Genomic DNA, 19489 nt, shown 5'->3' with positions numbered 1-19489 from the left:
GAACTTGACGTGCGCGCGAGTACCACGCGTGTAACGCGACCGATTCGAAAATAGGCGTCTTATTTTCTGCACGGCTCGGGAGAAAATAAACGCGATCTGTGGCAACTTCGAGTTATTCTTGATCTGGTACACCATTACGAGCATCGTGTCACGCTTAATCGACTCGCTCAGGCCCCGTCTGAGAAGAAGTTATTGGGGCTAATGTTCGTCGATTAGGTTACATTAAGACGTCGATATTTCGGCGCTCCTGAACGTTAGACGCAACAGAGCACGATAAGTCGCCGACTCGTTATCGCCGATGGGGCTTTAACCTTTGATTCCCGATTCTGTCGCGGGCCGGAGTAATTTAAATTCCTTTTAGAACACTCGGTGGATTCCTCTTTGAGCCTGAATTAAATTAAACGTCGTTCGGGCGGCGACTGTGTGCGCCATCGGGCCTACGTGACTCCGTCAGGTCGCGCGGCTGCCGTGGGTGGATGCACGTCGATAAATATTCAGTGATATTCGCGTGTTTTCGTTTTCATTCTCGTATTTTTAGACGTCGCGATAAAGCGTAATGAATATTCGATGAATTCTCCGAGACAACTTGAAGAAGCACGGTGCTCTATTTTAATCTCTCGCTTCGAAACACGTGCACGAACAATTTATGCGATACCGTCGAAACCGCTTTCTTTTGCTTCTGTATGGACACGTTAAATTAGCCTCTATCATTGTACATATAACGCACTTTCTCTGTTCGAAGGAAACAATCGTGTAATGTTTGTGTACACGAGATATTACGATCTGTAGACTGCGAACGGTGCGTTTAATAAATTTGGCGTATAAAAAGAGTAGATGCGAAGATCTGTTTCAATGAACAGGTAAATTTTTCATTGAATTAACGGGAGATGGATACAAAAAGTAAGAAACTTATGTTTGCAATATGAAAGTAATACATCCGGCGTTGGAGACGCAGTTTATAACGTCAAGTGTCGATAGACCATAACATCTGCAAATGGAATTACGTTTAATCTTTATCGTCGACAAGGTGCTCCATTTTTGTTCGCTTTGTCGCAGGATCAAAGCGACTTTTTCCCGGTGGCGGTCGAGCGACTTGCGTTATGTAAAACCATGGAACGTTGTCGAATTAGCGGAGACGTGACAAAGTGAAATTGACGTGCCCGCGGTTTTAGAACACCGGGGGGAAAAAAGTTACACAAGGGTCGGGAGAGGGCACGTGAAAGTAATTACGTCATGGTGATTGCATCGCGGTGCATCGAGGTGCTTCCCCTCGGCTATCGCCTGAAAATCATGTCTCGCAGAAATGTCCGTTCGTTTGTCCTTGGTAAATTAGAACATTCGCTCGCTACGCGCATAATTATAGCCGCCACTGCGTTCCCTTCTAACCCTGGACACTTCTCCTTATCCACTGGAGGAGAAATCCAAATAGATCTCCGCGCATTCCGAAGAACCATCGCACTTGAACCTGAAAATCCCACGAATATTCCATTCGTCCCGATTCCACGCGAGTGCGAGTACTTACATCTGACTGGTCACGTTATCTCAACGAGCGATCTACAATAACAAGCGCACGTAAGCAATCGTACCGCCAAAGTACAAGGAAAACGTTTCAAACGAAGCTGAAATCGAATTAAAAAGAATACGATCACCTGCTCGTAAAATTAAATCCCAGTGTCCCCGTATCTACCAGCATACTGTCTAATTTTATAAAATAATTCCCCATTAAAATGGTGATTATCTCGTACAAGGATCAAGCTAAAACAACTGCTCCTCTGTTCCCCACCTGTCGAAGTCTCGTATCAGCAATTCTCGTGACGCAATGGAAAAAGGTTTCGTTACACAATCCTGGTTGCATTATCTGAACGGAATCACGTGAAAAAGTAGCATTTTCAAAGCACGATTGCACTGATATAACACACCGTATACGTGTACGTTTAAATATTAAATACATATTTCTCGAATATCTACTTTACTGAACATTCACTTTGCATTTCTACATATGTACAATATTTTAATCTAATATTTCATTCATATTAAACAGTGCGGCTTAACAAATACTTTTCGAATAGTTCAGGAACAACTTAACACTAGAACTACCAAGCAGTAAAGTTGACCTTTTAACCCTTTGCACTCGGAAGTCTTTGAGTAGAAATAGTTCACATCTTCCAATGATTTGTAGGCGACATTCTTTGAGACGAACTGAACGAAGTTATTGTCAACTTATTACTATTACTAAACATTTTTACTCTCCATCAGTCATCTTGCATATTGCAATTTCTGTCAAGCAATTAAGAAGCGTCGGTCATCGGTGACCGACACCGCATTTCACGCGTTAACCCCTTGACCTATGATTTCTTTCTCAACTCTGATCTCAACGGCTGCTTTGTCATTAATCATTTATTGGATAAAGAGAAAAATCCTAAGCACATGTTATGCCTATATTCCCTTTTAACATTAGAACTACCGAGCACTGAAATTGACTTTTTGAAACTGCTCCATAGAAACTTCAAGAGTGCATCTATTCAGACTTCAATTGATACATTATTCAATTTGCATATTGCCAAACCAATTTCTTTAACAACTCCCAGAGAAGCATCTATTTTTTTTAATAATAATCAAGGGGTTAACACGCTAAGCGCCACGAAAATCTTAAGCGTTTTCCCACAGAGTTTTTCTTTTGCAGCAAACAAAGCAGGAACAATTATTAATTATTTGCCGTTACAGTGTCTGCGTTACACCATTATCAGCTTAGTTACGTTATTAAACATTTACATTTTACATCGGTTATCTTGCATGTTACGATCGTTTCCTAGTCATTCAGAAGTGTCAGTCACTTATGACTGACACGGTGCTTAACACTAGAACTACCGAGCATTTAATACGATTGATATGTAATCTCTCTAAAAATTGTAACAATAGATTATTTTCAGTTTCTTTGGACATTCATCTATGATGTATGGTGCTATACTATGGTACTCAAGTAAAACTATCTCCAAAATCTTTTCAAATATTCAATGCCTTTAAGACATTACTAACTGCGAAGCAAACAAATCGAAACAAGTAATTTTGACTGATACGTAGTTCTAGTGTTAACGTGTTAACCCCTTGGCCTATATATTTCTCAACTCTGATCTCACCGGCTGCTGTCATTGATAATTTATTGGAAAAAGAGAAAAATTAGAGTATAATAGTATAACAGTTGATTACAGAGGAATAATATTTCGAATTCGAATGAACTAATACATTTCGTTGAATCATGTTGAAAATCACGAGTCTAACTCGTTGTCATAGGATAAGGGGTTAACCAATATTCTTCTGCTACCAGGGTAGCAACGTTCGCAATTCAACGTCCATAACGGAACGACGCCCGGGAGATGTCATTGCACACCGTGGCGCAAAATAACCAGTTTCTGTACTGTCCAGCGCGCGGTCGGACACATTGCATACACGTGTCGGTAAGGGTAAGCGCGTGGTCGAGCGCGTGACTCGACGGCCGAGGCGTGCCCTTCTCTTGATCACGTTGAATGTAACGCGGTTCGGTACCTCTGTCTCCCTCTTTCGCTCTACCTTCTTAGTTCGACACTGGTGTCTCATCGCCGCTGTCTCCTCTCTTTCTCTTTCTCCGTTGCTCCCCGACTCGGCTCTCCGTTCCTCAAACCCTCTTAGCTGCAGCTCTTGCGCCGTGGGTTCCACGAGTTCGCCACGTTTCTCTAGTTCACGAGCCGAGCCAACCCGTTCTCTCTGTTCGCGTTGGCCGGCACGCAGGTATGCCGGCGACCATTGGCTCCGTCGGCGTCGGGGCATCTCTTTACGCGCACATTCGGTTGTGCCAGCGGCGGAGGTCGCGAACACGGAAAAAAGGCGAAGACCTGCTTCTAGGAGACCTTCCTCAAGTATAACCAGGTGTAACTGTCCTGGTTGTTAACGACACCGTGAAATGATCCGAACGGTTTAGCCGGCGGAGATTATTTAGCGATCTTTTAGAGATCGACGATTGCTGTTCAGGAGTTTTAACGCTAGAACTACCGAGGATTTAACCATTTGAACTCTGTAGGCTCCAATATTGCACCAGTTATAATATTAAATATTTCAACGAATCTTAAAGAAACTGCCGTAAAATTATTAGATTTTCCACACATCGAAATTTTGTGCTGAGAAGGAAAATAAAAGATTGAAGGAACGTTACAGCATTTTTCATTTTCATACTAGAAAAATTAGTTGCAGTTGCTGATAAATTACAAAACCATCTGGAGTGCTAATACGACTGATATGTAATCCTTATAAAAATTCTAACAATAGATTATTCTCGGTTTCTTCAGACATTCATTGTAGTATTCAAATCAAAGCTATTTATTTTCAAGATCATTTCGAATATTCAATGCTTTGATATCAATAATTGTGAAACGAAACAATTGAAACCAGTCATTTTGACTGGTACGGTAGTTCTAATGTTAATAGGATTCTTTTCGGTTCTTTTGTTTCGTAATTATTGATGTCTTTGAAGTATTCAATATTCGGAATGATCTTGGAAATAGTTTCATTTGAATGCTACACTGAAGGAATTGAGAATATTAACAGAGGCGTCTAAATCTTAGGATTATTAACGCCGATAATTAAAAACATCCTAAATTCAAATGTTTCATTGCTAAGGAATTGAATACTTAACGTATTCGGTATTAAATTCATATATATATTTCTCTGAATTTATCTTAGTGCTTCGAAGATCAAAGAGAACCAAATTCTTCGCACCAAGAAAATCAAAAGAAATCACCAGTAAAAATTTCACTGATCCGCAAAAGTAGAAAAAAAGCAAATGCCGCACTCCGAGGGTTAGTGCATAATAATTTCAAAAGATTAAGGCTATATAGAATGAAGTTCACGACAATGTGGCTTATAAATTTCAATGTTATAGCATTCATGTAATTCTGCATCGCAATGAAAATGAATGCTACAGCATTCGCGTCCGCGAACGCGTCGAATACTATCCACATTTTCGTTACCGTCGTCATTGAAAAACAATGATAACCACGTTCAATAATGGTAGCCAAGAAATTGATCATTTAGAAGATTCACGTGATGGGTTTTCGTGATTAACGCCTACGCATAAGGAAATCACCGGTGTCGGTGACTATTTAAAGCTATCCTCTACAGGTTCACTTCCGGTCTAAATACGCGTCCCGAGTGCGAGATCCGGTTACCGTGCGACGATTATGAGGTCACCCGCGACACACCGCGATTTATGATGGACTTTCGAAAGTTGGCGGCGTCGCGTTCACCTGAAATCGATAAACAATCGCGCGGAGAATCGAATTGTTCTCCTTCGCGTCGGAACGATCCTGCATTCTTTCGCGAAGTGCCACTTTGCAGCTGTCATTGTCTGTTTTTTCACGCCGCCCCGGACTTTCCAGGACCGTTTTTACGCGAAGCCTATAACAACATTGTAGAACGTCGCGGCGTGTCGTAACTGACCGACAAGATCACGATCTGTCTTTATAAGGATCTATAGGCGTAACGAGTCTAAGGAGAGTCGGCTGCGAGTCGTTCTAATTTGACGGCGTCCGTGAAAAATCTCGACGAGTATGGGCAAAATGATATATGAGCGGGACGTGGCTACCTGTGGCTGGTAATATAAAATTCTGGTATTTTAACGAGAAATTCTGTTTAACAATTCATAATTGAACCGTTGATTTTGAAAGCGACTCAAGTACACTTAAGAAAGGATTGAAGAATGAAAGGACTATGTAGAATTATGATTGTTATAACGATTAACTTGATTCTTTTGGAACATCGATTTAAACCACTTTCAAAATAAACGTAACGTTCTGATTTCTTTTCTTTTAAATCGGCGTAGTTTGAATAGGTTACCGATTGTTAACCCTTTGCGCTCTTATGTCGAGCATGACTCATCAGTTTTATTCACAGGTGTGATTCTTTGTCAAGATGTTTTTCAGATTATTTCATTATATTTTCAATGTCAGTAAGAAGAATCGTTTACACTGCTCGCTAGAAACTATTTATTTCCAAGATTATTCCGAATATTCTACGCTTTTAAGGCAACAATTGCGAAACGAAAAAATCGAAACGGTAGTTCCAGCGTTAAATAAGGCTTTATGCAAATTAACATATCATATCTTTTCATTATTACTTTACTCTCTCTGTCTCCCTCTTTTCTACTCTAGTTCTGTATGCAACGAGAATGAATTTTTAAACGGAACGTGACATTTTTCATATCACACATGTACAATACACGCGCGTACGCCTATACTCGTGCAACACTATAAACGTCACTGCAATTTATGCTGTTTTAAAAGTAGATATCTGTTCTGTCAATGTAACCATAGCGTTTGAAAGGTCAGAGGGCACAGCTTTAACCGCGTTATGAACTATCTTTTACCGACATACACACGGTACATTGAATAATTGTACGCGATGATTCGCCGCTGGCTGTACAATCGACGAAGTGATACTTCAAAATAAATTGATATTTGCAAATAAAACTTTCTCGACTGTGACGCACGAATTCGTATTTATAAGTGGCAACGACACGTTAAGCAAATTACGTCGTATTTAACATATACTCCGTGAATATCCGAATTTTTCGAAAACGAACCCTTATGAGAGAACTTTCTTTTACAATTCTCAACTTATCTTTCTCATGAATTTTCGTTATTTCACGTTGAACGGAAATCCTATGAAAATAAAATGATTCTGCTAAAATCTAACTATACTCGAAACACGTGAAAGATTAGATATCCCAGCTATCAAGAGAAAGGTAATAAAACTATTCCCTTAGTCATTAACACTAGAACTACCGCACCAGTCAAAATGACTGGTTTCGATTGTTTTGTTTCACAATTATTGATATCTTAACCCTATGATTTCTTTCTCAACTGTGATCGTACGGCTACTTTGTCATTAATAATTTATTGGAAAAAGAGAAAAATTCTAAGCATATGTTATGCCTATATTTCCTTTTAAGAATAATGGTCGATTACAGAGGAATAATATTTACTTTGAATTCAAATTAACTAAGTAATATATATATTTATTGAATCATGTCGACAAGGGGTTAAAAGCATTGAATATTCGAAATGATCTTGAAAATAAATAGCTTTGACTTGAATCCTACAATGAATGTCTGAAGAAACCGAAAATAATCTATTAGAATTTTTATAGAGATTACATATCAGTCGTATTAAATCCTCGGTTCTAGTGTTAATTATCATTCTCAGTCCAATAATCCCTAAACCGAACACGTTATAATCGGCATACTTTTCCAAGAATATTCCTGCGAGCTTGAACACTACGTTCTAAGAATAACATTTTCAGTAAGCGTGTGCATTCAATGGATACGTGCCGTTGCCAATTCGTAACGTAATCTACTCTTTATCTTCGTATACTTTTCACGTCTGGTGTCACGTTTTGCTCAAACGTGATGCATCAGTCAACCGAGTCTCCAGACGCGCGTATGCGAGTATGCGTGCGTACCGTTTTCCATGAACGAAGTCGGTGCTTTAAAATACAATCGTCCCTCGATCGTGGATAAGAAAAAGATCACATCATTAAAAAAAATAATAGTTGTTTTGATCTGCGCTGCGACGCAGCGATCGCAATGGGATCCTGTAACGCGATATTACGAATTTCGTAGCAGGTGCTGATCGTTGCCGTCAGTTTCTAGCGGTGTCAAACGTTCTAGCGTCTTCCGGTAAATCATCGATTTATCAGTGGCATAGGACATGCAAGATTTGTTTGCTGTATCGGACGTGGTACGTTAACACTTTGACTGCCACGGTGGTCATCGATGACCGAAGCTTCCAAATTGAGAACAATTGCAATGAGAAAATTCATCAAATATTTAGTCACTTAAGTAAGTAGATAATAATGCAATACGAGTACTGTGATACAAATTATTAATGATTTCTAATATCATTCGCCTTTATTATAAAGGAATAAGAGTCGAAATATTTGGTAACATAAGTAGATGATAATGCAATACGAGTACTGTGATACAAATTATTAATGATTTCTAATACCATTCGCCTTTATTATAAAAGAATAAGTATTACTACACAAAATCCTCGAAATTCTCGTGGCAGTCAACGTGTTAACGTTCGCTACCATCGTCATATTTGCGACAATCGTAATTCTATATTTTACATAATGACAAAGAAATTAATCTTACATATTATCATTTAAAGTTCTACTTATTACAGTTTCATTTTTCGATATTATATTTAGATTTATTAGATCGAAGTATAATTGAGGTCCACCGAAATGGACGCTGGTAGCGAACGTGTCAAGTGAATTACGTTTCAAGACGTCGAGGCATTTGTTCAACCAGTTAACCGTGTTTGACGAGTATACTCGTCATGGTAAAAAGTAGTGACCATCGGCTATTTAAATCGTAATTTCTGTGAAAATCCAATGGCCACTACTTATTACCACGACGAATATACTCATGACACAAAATCCTGCAACTTCTCCGTGACGAGTACACTCGTCAAACACAGTTAACAGGTTAATCGTTATATACGTGAAACGGGAGAACAAATAAGCAAGTACTTGCCTTTCTAGCGCACCGTAGTACCGCAGCTACGTTCCTTGTCCTATCGGTGACCTTTGGTTCAGATAACGCTGACTCTCATAGAGTGTAACAGATACTGCAAAGTCATGATTGTAACGAGAATGTTTACGGTTCCTGATGCTCGAATTTCAAGTTACTTATCTTTGGTATTTTCGTGAAGCGTTATCAATCGGCCGTTACGATCCTCTCGGTTACGAAGAGTACTCGCGCTACAGTTTACAGCGAGAGAGGACACTTAAGCCTCGCGGCGTAAAATCCGCGAGAACTTTACTCGGTGCGACCGCTTTTGTTATCTAAAAGAATATGAAAGGTTCCCCAATCGAACCTTGAACTGCTTCATAAAAGTTTTCTATATTTCTTTCATATAAGATCTCACACGGACGCACGGGTGGAATACATCACGTGATGTAAAAAGAATATCAGAACTTCGTCGACCTTGTGGGATGGATGCCTGTAAAGAACGTGCACACAAGTCCAGCTTTGTTGACGCCACCAAGCGAGCATTCTGGCTGTTATCGCCGCGAAACCGGTTCGTTGTTGGATTTATTCGGTTCCAATATCGACTGCTGCTGGGGGAGTTCAAGAAGGCAACCGACGATTAACAGTGTCGTCGGCTATCGAGCCGTTCTTAGCCAGTTACCGCGATTTCTTTTTTTCTTTTCCTTTTCTCTCTCTCTCTCTCTCTCTCTCTCTCTCTCTCTCTCTCTCTCTCTCTCTCTTTCTCTCTCTCCCTCTCATTTCTTTCGAACCGACGCATACACGCGATAGCCGGCGATAAAGCGTAGTACAAAAATAATCTAAGGAACGCTATGATCCTGGAATATCTCTAAGCCAATTAAATTCGTTTTCTTCGAACGCTTTCGCAGTGGAAATTCTATAAACTCCAGGCGTGCTTCGAGCACGCAATGAAATCGTGGCTAATCTAATTACTCACGTGTTTCTCGCCATTAGCTTTTCTTACCACTTTTTTTCGTTTATCGTATCGAACGCGTATCGCTCGTTCACCGAGTTACCCTTATGTATCCAATATAATCATTTATTAATTTACTAGATACAAGTACTTCTTTTTTTTTTTTTAGTTTCGTTTTTTTCTTTTACGTGCAAACAATGGTTGCAGCGTATCCTCTTAGTCCTGTACACACCGACAGGTTACAATTGCTCGATTAATGTTTAGTGAGATAGTTTTACCATTTGAAATGGGAGAGTACCGAACCTCGGTACGATGTAGTGATGGGTACAGTTAAAATGTAAGCGTATCATTTAAGTTTCGTAATGGACGATAAACTGCGCAATTGGTCGACTTTAATTCCGTAGATGAAAAATTGTTTAAATACGATTAATCGGTCCGTTTGGTATGATTAAGGTTAATATTTTATCATCGAGTTATTCAAATTCTTAATAGACAATTTATCTATTATTATTTAGCGGTAACATTGCCGAAGATTTTTGTACATAATGTACAGAAATTGTATAAAACTGTTCTTTTATCGCACCATGCACCACGAAGAATCGATTTTGTAAATAACAGTCACTTCCTGGTGCACCATCGGTATCGTAAGGTTACGGTGATCGTTGCCTTATGTATACAAACAGGCGATCATCATTATAAATAATTGTCCTTTTCATTTCCAATCATTCGATTCGTTCGTACTTCCCTCGCGCGGGAATGTACAAATAGAAGGTGTGCCTCCACGCATGATCGATCCACCATAGAAATATTCGTATCTCGCCCAAGTATGATAAAATAATTGTTTCGTTATTCTTATTGAAAACATAAAACTATGTAACACGCGTACTCATACTTTGGCAATTTTACAGATGAACATTTACTATGTAACATTCGTGCAATCCAAATGAGAAGAATGGTATAAAATCTCATTCAAGAACGTACATGACAATATAATGGATTCTCAAAAATCAATCCCCGCCGTTTGTAATCTACACTTTACGCGATAAAATCGCAGAAACTCACCGCCCGGATCATCGTATCGATCATGGAATCGCGTGGATATACACTGTGTACGCGGTAATTATACCTATCGTCAAAATGATTATAGACAATATCGTTACTTTACTCGATTACATTCAGTCCCGTTCACCTCTTTCTTCGGCCCGCTCCTCCGCTCTCGCTTTCATTCTGGTTATAAATGCTTGACCTTTACTTTTTCTAAAGTTCTCGTATGGATCATTCAAATTAATACCGACGCCCTTGTATTGATCATTTTTATCTCTAATTTCACCTCCGGAAATAGGAGCCTCGATACCCTGTTCATTGGCACCGAGTCCTGCACCACCCCAACCCATTTTCTTGAGTAACTGATGACCTTTATTACTTTCATCGATACCAATTTCTTGAGGGGCTTTACTATACGTTGACCCGCTGAAAACAAATATTCAATAGTAAACAAATTCCTCGATGAAACTATAATTAGGGAATACATTGACATATTATTACTTACAGAAAGCTAGGCGGAGTTGGACTCCGATCTTGTCTATCCATTCGTCTGTCAGGACTTCGGTCCTTGTTGCTATTCCTCCTCCTTCTGCTCCTGTTATTATGATTGCTATTACGGCTATTGCGTCTGTGATTAGTCGCTGGAGATCTGGATCTGCTTCTACCCCTCGATCTCGAACGTGATCTACTTCTCGATTTACTTCGATATCGTTTCTTTGGTGGACTAGGACTTTTGGACCTCGGCCTCAAAATCGGCGATGGTGATTTGGACTTTTGCCTTATGCCAGCCGCAATATCTTCTTCTTTGCGTTTACGTGCGGCATTTTTCGCTTTATAATATTCATATAAACCTAACTTCTCCCATCCGTCACTGGAATAGAGAATTATTATGTTTTTAAGATGTTGGGTTTTTTCATGAATTTTAATTTAATCTACGATTATATGCATTTCAATCTTACCTGTCCCGTGGCGAGTCATGATTCGGCGGCGCATAGAATGCTTCTACAGCCGCTACTAACCGCTCACTTGGCGGAGCGGGCGGTGGTAGCCTAATAGCATCTGGATCCAACGGTTTGTATTCGGCGTCTTCTAATTTGATCAAAGGAACCATCAAACCAGCAGGAAGTTCATAGTAAGGCATACTGGGCATTAAATCTTCAACGGATGGTTCATGTATAACCGGCGGCGGACCAAATCCAGGTGGAGGTTTCGAAAAATCTGGCAATGGGACATTTGTGAATGGCGGAGGATCGTTTCCAGGCGGTACACCCCATCCGGGCGGTGGCTGACTGAAATTTACATCCGTACCAATCGGAGCTGGAGGACCGGAATGACTAGGTGGTATAGACATATTTTGTTGATTCTGTAAAATATTTGTTTTCTTCGGTATTTCGGGCGATTTATAAATTGAAATGTAATTAAACTCGTATAAATACCAATTGGGGTGGCGGTGGAGGTGGGGCTTTCAATTGTTGATCAATTGCTATTTTCTGCTGTTCTATATTTTGAATTTGCCGTAATGCGTGAGTAACGAATGCTTGATGTTGCGCTTGATAATTATCAAAAGTCTGCTTTGTCGAAGTTGTTATCGGTGTAATTGCATTAGCATGTTGCGCAACCAAATTGGCCTGGTATTCAGACCAAGATGTACTTGGCTGTTTCAATTTATCTATAATTCCTTCATCAAAGTAATTATTTTTTGACTCCCACAAGCTTAATAGTTTATTTAATTTATTAAGTTGTTCTTCTGATGCAGCTAGTGAAGTGTTACAGAACATTGGAACAACAACACTTTCCATTGCCTTGCGAAGATCCATAGACTTTTTTCTTGCACTAAAGAAGTTTACCATTAAATAACGCGCACAAATACTTTACGGGGGTTGTCAAACTTTACAAACTATATTTACTATTATCGTCAAATTGGAATTGCGAGATTCATATTCATTGTATTATTGTGTTATAAGATACATTCATGACACGAAGATGCGTATATGCATAGAGGACTTAATTTTTGTAATCATCCAAAGCATGTAATCCGCGAATGATTTGTTATTAAATATCATCCTACTTACCAGTGATGCAAGACATCATTCACCAAATAGATAATGTGCAATTTGTGACTAAAATTTGTTGCTTGAATTACTCTGAAATAAATAATATTTATTAATTAAAAGCATTTACTGTATTCCAAAAGCCACAAAAAAAAACACAACAGAAGATTAAAACAAACATACTTTTTCAACAAATGATCCGCGACAACTTGATTACTTTGTGGAGTAACAGAATTCTGAAGTATCCAGGCTTTCCCTGCACTTATGCTATCTTTTGTGCAGCTATCAATAATAGGCTGTAGTACTGCATCAAACGCAGCAAGATCTGTGTTTGTGGTTTGCGCACTATTTTGCAAAGCTGTTTCTTGAGCTTGTCTAACAGCATCCTCAACCCGTCCTTGTTGTTGTGCCATCAATGCAGCATGTTGTGCAGCCAGATTTTGCTCTGATTGTCTAACTTGTTCCTGTAGCGTAGTTTGCTGCGATTGCAGGTTTGCTAGTTCATTCTGAAGCCATCCAGGGGGGCCGCCAATATTAACCGGTTGCGTAACTCCAGCAATTGGTGGGTTCACACCTCCCATAGCACCAGGAACTGGTCCAATCGGTGGTCCTGCATTTCCTGGTCCTCCAATTTGTCCAGGTACTCCAGGTATAACAGGACCAGCTTGATTTCCCACTGGTCCAATTCCCACTACTGGGTTTAATCCATTGTTTTGAGTACTTAGGCCAGGTGCAAGATTGACGTTATTCAGTGGCTGCGCGACGGTAGCGGCTGTTTGCTGCTGCTGCGAAACGTTTAAACGTGGGTCTGCATTTTGCATTGGATTTATTCCTTTTTGCTTTAAAACTGTAAACGAATGACGGTGGATTATTGTAAGGTGTTTGATTCCTTCAATGGATATTGAAAAAGTATACAAATAGTCCAATTTCTGTCGAGTCTTATCTTCTACCAGTGCATAATAAAATTCTTGGCATTTATGAGAGAAGTATATTGAAAATTCAATAAGTCTTTTGGGAACACTATATTCTTTCCCTGTTTTTTTTTTTTTTATATATATATATACATACATATACATATATTTTTACTTTTTTTTACAGTACTAGGGCATTACAGGGTACACATAGTTATTGTAGATGGATTACAGTTCCCATATAGATTGAAGCAATATATTGACAATGTAGTCCATATTATAGATAAGCTCCAGTAAGAATCTTAAAACTACATCTTCTTAAAATCATCATTGCCAAGAAATAGAATATGTCTTTAGCTAAAGCATTCTGCTTAATAAATAGCAATCCCAAAATCTTGAAATGAAGTGCTGATATTCGATGAATAATAGTTTTGTACATTCGCTATGACGAATTCAGACCCTTTCACCCGTATCTCTTTTTCAAAGTCATTCCTTGTTTCGTTGAATAAAGCATGGCCATTATGCTTCTCAATTGTTGTAGCTGTTAAGGGGCTGTATCCCACTTACTGGCTTGCTCTGTAGTCACTTTGTATTGATAGTAGTTGAAGTGCTCTCCACCAAACAGGAAACCAAACTTTGGGTTGTCCTTCTGCTTGTTTTTCGTCATCTGCTCGAACTCGGGTCCATTGCGGGCCACAAACTGTGCCAGTTTGTCTATGATGTTCCGTAACTCTGTATCTGGGTATTATACCAAAATCAACAGAATTAGTATGACTGTCGTTCGCGCTCCTGAGTTACTTATACAATTATTACAATACGAATGGCAACATTTAAATACAGTACTGAAATAGGATCTCTTATTTTTTAAAGTACGCAGTCCTAAATCAGCCCATCGTAACCTGAAATATTGAATCTGTTTTGAAAGTTGTCACTTTACGAGCGTATCTATGAAGATCTGTCTGTGGACAGTTTAATTCATTGATCGAATAATTTTATAATGGTAACCTAATGTGCTGCACAGGTTTACATAACCTACTGTCTAAAATCTAGATTTTTTTCTTTTTCAAATCTTTCATTACTTGCGTTGTGCCCAAATTCACAAATCTTGAATTCTGATTAACTAAAATGCTAAAATAGTAGAACTCAAACATAACGATTAATAAGGAAGGTGGATTGTTAATATGCTCGTTTGGAGAGGGAATGTGCAGACCGCGTTTGACCGAATCGCCAAATCACAACATTCGTTTCTTACCTGCAGGTGCCTGGTCCATTATCACGATTACTGTTTTGCTTTTGCGATGAATTGGATTACGTTCTTTTTTAGCTACGTTAACACCTTTTTGTATACGATCGAAACTCGGCTCTGGGAAACATTATTTTTTTACAGTGAACACGACAACGCTAGACGTCGCCATTAATTTCGGAGCATTCATGTTTTATAGAATTGCCGCCAGGGCTGCGACACGCCGAGTTATCACATGCGGAAATTCCTCCATTTCGACTGATTTCGTTCTCGCTGAAGAAGTCCTGCTTTCCTGTCAATTTCTTGGAGCGTTTTGTGTTAGTTTCAATTTTCTTCGTGATTCCTTTAATTTCTAAATATTCACAGTAACATAATTTCAATCAAATATTATTTTCTCTGTTTTTAAATCTCTTTTACGTTTTCGTCGTATAAATGTGTTTAGTTGTAATGTGTCGTTGTATACAAAGTAATATTCTGAATTTCTTTTGTTGGTGGTGTTTAATTTTATCAACATCTTTCTTTGTAGAATTGCAGAATTTTATATGTATCCTATAAGAAGTATTAATAATTTTGTTCCAAACATACTTAATAATTTATTGATACTTAACCTGTAAATTATTGTGTCACTTTTGTCACATATTTAACGCATTTAATCCGTTTTTACGCATGAAAGTAAACTTTATATGGTTAATAGCCTGATAATCTTTTTAAATATTACGAATAATAATTTTCTTTGGTATTAGTTTCATAGGTTTCAAAGATGCCAGTAGCAGATGTGAAATCTAGTTGGGCTGATGAAGTAGAAGAGGAGGGAGGAGGAGGAGTATTGCCTCCACCATCAGAAACTTATGAAAATGGATTCAAAATTCTTACTGAATATAAATACAATTCAGATAATAAGAAAGTCAAAGTTGTTCGCACATATAAGATTGAAAGACGTATAGTATCAAAAACAATTGCTGTACGCAAAAATTGGGCTAAATTTGGAGATTCCGTAGATGATAGGCCTGGACCTAATCCTGCAACTACAGTCGGCGGTGAAGATGTATTTATGCAGTTCATTTCTAGCAAGGAAGAAGAAAATAAGGTTGAAGAAGATAATCTTGATAAATTGAAGAATATGGGTGATAAAGGTGTAGTCAAATGTCGTAACTGCAATGGAGACCATTGGACCTCAAAGTGTCCTTACAAAGATACAGTTCTTGCTGGAGGTATTATGAAGCTATTCACTATTATGAGCTTCGATATTAAAAATTTACAAAATTCTTTTATTTTGAAATTTAATTTTTAGGAAAAGTACCAGATGATAAGAAACCACTCATTAATGCTGGTGCTCCTGGTGCAACAGCTGAATCAAAGCCCCAAGGTAGCAAATATGTTCCACCCAGTATGCGTGATGGCGGTAACAAAAGGGGAGATTCTATGCAAATGCAAAGACGCGATGATGTTACTACCATTCGTATATCCAACTTGTCAGAAAGTACTACAGATGCAGATTTGGATGAGCTCGTTAAACCATTTGGATCAGTTCTCAAATTTTATCTTCCCAAGGACAAACAAACCAATCTTTGTAAAGGATTTGCTTACGTTCACTTCAAATACAGAATGGAAGCTGCAAAAGCCATTGCTACGCTCAATGGTTATGGTTATGACCATCTTATTTTGAATGTAGATTGGTCCAAGCCACAAACGCAAAATAATTGAAATTATTAAATAAAAGTGTAATTTCATTCCCTGGCATGTGTAGGAAAGTTTATTTAACTATTTTTTAATTGTAACACCAGAAGCCAGATAATGAGGTATTCAATTTCAACTTTTAATGCTTTATAAAGGAAATGTATGGTATGCAGTTGAATATTGATAGTATTAATATAGTTTTTTTTATCAAACTTAATCTACTCTTTGAATAGCCCTTTTGCTTCTGGTGTTACAATTTCTTATTGGTTTTAATTCAAAAATGATACAATGATACAATTTGCTACTAGAAAAATTGACAATGTGTCTATTAAAACAGTTTATATTGTTAGTATTCTTTTGATTGAAAATAAAACATATGCTATAAGTTTCTGTATTTATTAATTAAATCACATTAATAAACTGTATGACAAATTTCAAAAGAAATTATTGCAAAAAATATAAATTATTATTAATATGATTTTGTGATGTACTAACATGTTGACAAAGTTCTATTCAATTTGGAGGATTTGTAATAAAGACAGTAGATGATTTAAAAATTTTATCAAGATCATATTTTTTCCATTTGTACTTTCAATTAAATATATTAATAATTAATTTTAAAAACAGTTAAAAAGATAAATAATATAATCTGATTAATTGTTCTATATTTATGTCTTTATATTTCGTTTCTGTTTCCTTTAAATTTATGGCTCCATTAACCGATCAAAGAAAATTACATTTTGAATAAATACAATGGGTTGAAGGTTCATTAAATTTTAAACAAGAAAGTGTTTATGTTTTTCTTTATAATACTTTGAAGTCAACATGTTTTTTATTGAGAAACATTTTTATTACAAAATCTGCATTTATCATTATAGAACCGATCAGATTTACAACAGAAATTTGAGGCAAAACATTTCTTCAATCTTTTTATATTAAAACTTTATACTCAACAAATACACTAGATACAATCATCTATTTAACCTTAAAATAATACAGTAATGCAATAAATAAGAGTATCGCGGTTCTACATTAAACGCGGTACAATCCTCACTGCAAAAATTGGGAACAAAGAAATTACGATTCTCAGATAAACTCTTATGTGATACATAGACGCAAAAAGCAAAAAATGGTACAAAAGTAATCACAGGCGGTTTCTTTTTTTTCCGTTGCCTGTAGAGTAATTATTATTAGAAACTACGAATAATACTATGTCGCCTAAGTACTTAAAAATGGTAACTCTAATCAACAACCTTACACTGCTCAACGGAGCCTAACGAACATTATACAGATAGCAAAAAGCACATGTATTGACTTGTATGTCGATAGAACAATATCATTTAAAAATATAATTAAGAATAATATTCTGGTGTTCCTTGCGAGCGTCACTTTTAACGGCTTAACTAAAAGATCGTGTCAATATTTATTGTCGATTCCTATAAAATCATCACAGTTCAACGTGCACACTTCTCTTTAACGACCTCGAACCCAACGACAACAGGTTAATATCTGATTTCTTCCCAACGTAATTCTATAAAATTTGAAATTGTCATGACGCATTATCCCCGATACGTTCATTCGTTCGTTTAATCCTATGTACAATACTCATCGAACATGTAACTTTCTCTTATAAAAAGGCTTATGTATTATCAAACAATGTTACAATGGATGAACCGTTTATGGTAGCGCAACCGTGCAATTCAATACTCGTTTCACGAAGACAACAATTCCTCCCGGTGATAGCACGACCATGCTTTTAAAAATTGAATTCCATCAGTTTCACGAACAACCACCGTCACTGTTAGTCATCCTCTTCGAACAGATGCAAACAGGATTCTGGACGATGCGTTCAAAATTCACGTGAATCTCATCCAAAATAGTTTCGATCAGACAGAATTAGGGTTTTCGGTGGAACCGTTGAAGATCTACCGAACCATTAATATCCTTCATGATATCGAAGAATATGTTTCACAAAATGGTAGCCGCTTACTAGAACTTTTGTAGTCGTCTAACCATTCATCAAGGTCTGATTTACCAGACCGCACATTTCTTCTGAGGGTTCATCTTTGAGCCAAGAGGACAACTGAAATCTCTCGAGAATTCTTCCATATTTGAAAGTGGTCCTAGGACACGGAATTTCCCTAGACTGTGGAATCCAGTGGTGATGCGGAGTTTCATTGCTTCCGGTCTATACTTGCTGCACCAGGTGTTCGCAGCACTGATCCAGAACAATTGTTCCGGTGTATAAGGAAGACCTGGTAATCGTGACTCTTTATAATTTCGGTTGACCCACTTCTTATACGCTAAATACGCCTCTTTTATGCCACCGTTGTCAGCAATGTTTTCTCCTTGAGTATTTATACCATTTAGCTGCAAACAGAAACGAATCGTTTTGAAATAATTTGTTAATTACTTGTTAACCCCTTGAACTACAATACTGTGTCAGACTAGTGAAGATGTCAATTAGAATTTAACAAGCATATTATTCCTTAAAGCACACGTTGACATAGAATAAGACTCGAATTTTATTTTCAATAAATTATCAATAACAAAGTAGTTAGATCTATCACAGTTCAGGAGGAAATCATAGGGCAAGGGGTTAATCTTTAAATCTTTAAATCAATACAGAAAAGGGCTCATGATGGAAATAAGCTAAGGTAGAATACTTTTCTATAGTCCAATTATTTTTATGAGATGCAACAATTTCCAAAGAGTAAAATAATTCTAACAATAATTCTCGTACTTTTAATTCTGCTATACAGCAAAGTACTTTTGCGTTTATTCCACCGCTTACTACTACACGACTTAATACTACCATGCTGTACTGTTCTTATGTCTTTCATAACCAGTCCGCGTCATGACTCGGCTCGATTCTTTTTTGCATAATTATTTGCATAACACGCGATAAAATGCTCGAGCAATGTTAAAAATGAAATCTATTCAAGTATTCTACACGATGTTTATCAAAGAAATATTAACACGTTGGATGCCATGGGGGTCACCGGTGACCTCAACTAAATCGAATTACTATAATTCATTAATTTATTACTACAATTCATTCGATTAAAC

General features: G+C 37.6%; 3 protein-coding genes across 6 annotated transcripts in view; 1 reads left to right on the top strand and 2 right to left on the bottom strand.

Moving 5' to 3' along the window:
* Positions 1-9272: 9272 nt before the first annotated feature.
* Positions 9273-15489, bottom strand: scaf6 (SR-related CTD associated factor 6). 2 transcript variants are annotated; one of them, XM_076367741.1, is made up of 9 exons: positions 15352-15489; positions 14753-15095; positions 14068-14238; positions 12773-13436; positions 12611-12682; positions 11975-12371; positions 11498-11901; positions 11044-11409; positions 9273-10964 (listed from the first exon to the last, which is right to left on the bottom strand). In XM_076367741.1, the coding sequence occupies exons 2-9, from the start codon at positions 14769-14771 to the stop codon at positions 10670-10672; spliced, it is 2388 nt and encodes a 795-aa protein (XP_076223856.1). In that variant the 5' UTR covers positions 14772-15095; positions 15352-15489; the 3' UTR covers positions 9273-10669. The 2 variants fall into 2 exon arrangements, with proteins under 2 accessions (XP_076223856.1, XP_076223857.1); XM_076367742.1 differs by lacking the exons at positions 14753-15095; positions 15352-15489 and having other exon boundaries at positions 12773-13374; positions 14068-14218.
* Positions 15490-15503: 14 nt separating this feature from the next.
* Positions 15504-16805, top strand: eIF3g1 (eukaryotic translation initiation factor 3 subunit g1). The gene is made up of 2 exons (XM_031971263.2): positions 15504-15954; positions 16035-16805. Exons 1-2 carry the CDS (start codon positions 15504-15506, stop codon positions 16445-16447), a joined length of 864 nt encoding a protein of 287 aa, XP_031827123.1. The 3' UTR covers positions 16448-16805.
* A 572-nt stretch (positions 16806-17377) lies between these two features.
* Positions 17378-19489, bottom strand: part of Nep2 (M13 family metallopeptidase neprilysin 2) — a 39786-nt gene continuing 37674 nt past the window's right edge. For all 3 annotated transcript variants that reach the window (XM_031971202.2, XM_031971209.2, XM_031971218.2), the window contains exon 10: positions 17378-18790. In XM_031971202.2, the coding sequence (XP_031827062.2) occupies positions 18452-18790 (339 nt within the window). In that variant the 3' untranslated portion in view covers positions 17378-18451. The remainder of the gene's footprint in view (positions 18791-19489) is intronic.

This window comes from Nomia melanderi, chromosome 5, assembly GCF_051020985.1.
Source record: "Nomia melanderi isolate GNS246 chromosome 5, iyNomMela1, whole genome shotgun sequence".
Lineage (NCBI taxonomy): Eukaryota > Metazoa > Arthropoda > Insecta > Hymenoptera > Halictidae > Nomia > Nomia melanderi.
This window is presented reverse-complemented; position numbering and strand designations above follow the sequence as displayed.